Source organism: Trichinella spiralis (assembly GCF_000181795.1).
Source record: "Trichinella spiralis strain ISS 195 chromosome Unknown Scfld705, whole genome shotgun sequence".
NCBI lineage: Eukaryota > Metazoa > Nematoda > Enoplea > Trichinellida > Trichinellidae > Trichinella > Trichinella spiralis.
The window spans coordinates 1-1,553 of record NW_003527644.1 but is presented as its reverse complement, the minus strand read 5'-3'; the positions used below and the strand labels follow the sequence as shown (position 1 = coordinate 1,553).

Here is a 1,553-nt window from a genome sequence, read left to right as displayed (position 1 = left end):
ATAAGTCCATCAATTCTTTGGCCACGTTGAATTCAGTTTTGTGATTGTAAATGTGCTTTTCCATTGCAAAATCTGACAAAACGCCTTCAAACGCTTGAAAATTTTCCGCACTGTTGCAAAACATAGGCTTGCAGCAAACTTTCACACAGCTAGACTGTTTACTGTTTTTCCATATTTCCCCTTGTACTACTTCCGGATCTCCATTCTGATTGCAAGGTTGTTTTGCAAGATTGGCAACTTTCTCTGACTGACATTCATCGAGCATTTTGGTCTTTCTACTCACCTTTTCACCACCACCACCATCATCATCATCATCATCATCATCATGAATAGCTAATCCCAAACTGTCATCACTGTCACTGTCTGAAGCATATTCCACACATTTGTCCACAGATAATTTGTGATTCAGTTGACTAGTAGTAGTAACTGTTTGCTGCGCATCCGGCACTGCACTGAATCTTTTCTCTTTAATGGTGACACCTAATGAATAAGTTTCAGTGGGAATTTCTGCAACAGCAAATTCAACTTCCGCTGAAGATTCTTTAACTTCAGCTCGCACATCTTCTGAAACAAGCTCCTAAAAACAAAATATATCATTAAATAGAAAACTGGAACAAAAATATAAAAAATACAGGTATAGGACTCAAAGGAGGCAGGATAATTCTTTTCAAAGATGACATGACAACGTCAACATTCAAATTGTTCAATGGTCCAATATTTTTCTCTACAAGCGATTCTTTTCTGGCGCATGTTGATTGAATATCCTTCATAGGGCTTAACTTTCCCATTTTAAAATGATTTTCCATCGCTGGAATAATTTTATCATATAGCAGAGATGTGTCACATTCATCATCTTTCTCTTTGGCTGCTTCATGAGGAATAAAAGTTGAAGAAGAAGAAGAAGAAGAAGCGGGAGGTAGTGATTTCGGTGGTTCTGTAGAATTCTTCGAACTTTCTGCACATTTGCTTACTAGTTGCAAATGTAGTGAAGACGGAGCTACTGCTGCTGCTGGTGATTGGGAATGGCCATTAGAAATTCTCGACGAGATCTTCTTTGCACCTTTTAATTTCCGATCTTTAATCGATACATTACTATTTTCTGGATTCGTTAAAAATGGCACTGGATTATGGATAACTTCATTTGCAGGCACTGAAGAACACTGAATCAAAGGGGAATGAGCAACGTCTGTTGGCTTGATTGAAAGCAACGGTAGAGATTGACTTTGTTCATTATGAACGTCATCCATTTTCGCCTTTTTCGGAACTTCATTTCCATTACTTTCAGACGTAGATAAATCCTTCAACAGTTCAGCCTCCAGTTCAGATGCAATCTCAGTAATACTGTCTACCATATCTTTGTCAACTTCAAGATGTTTCTCTCTTGGCAATGGAACTTCACTCGAAGATGCTGCTACAGTTTTATCTTTTACGAAAGCTGAGACGCGCTATTTCTCTTCCCAAGATTCAGCATCGGGAGATATTCCCGAGATCTTCCAGTTCATCATCTTCTACTTGGGTACGTACAGATTTCATCTGCTTCATTAAACTTTTTT

The 1,553-nt window shown here is 38.3% G+C and overlaps 1 protein-coding gene across 1 annotated transcript; it reads right to left on the bottom strand.

Moving 5' to 3' along the window:
* Positions 1–345: 345 nt before the first annotated feature.
* On the bottom strand, positions 346–1,247 carry Tsp_14635 (conserved hypothetical protein; the record flags this gene model as incomplete). Its single annotated transcript, XM_003370464.1, has 2 exons — positions 972–1,247; positions 346–577 (listed from the first exon to the last, which is right to left on the bottom strand). Coding segments are annotated over exons 1-2 (508 nt in total), but the record flags the coding sequence as incomplete, so codon positions are not given.
* Between the last annotated feature and the right edge of the window lie 306 nt (positions 1,248–1,553).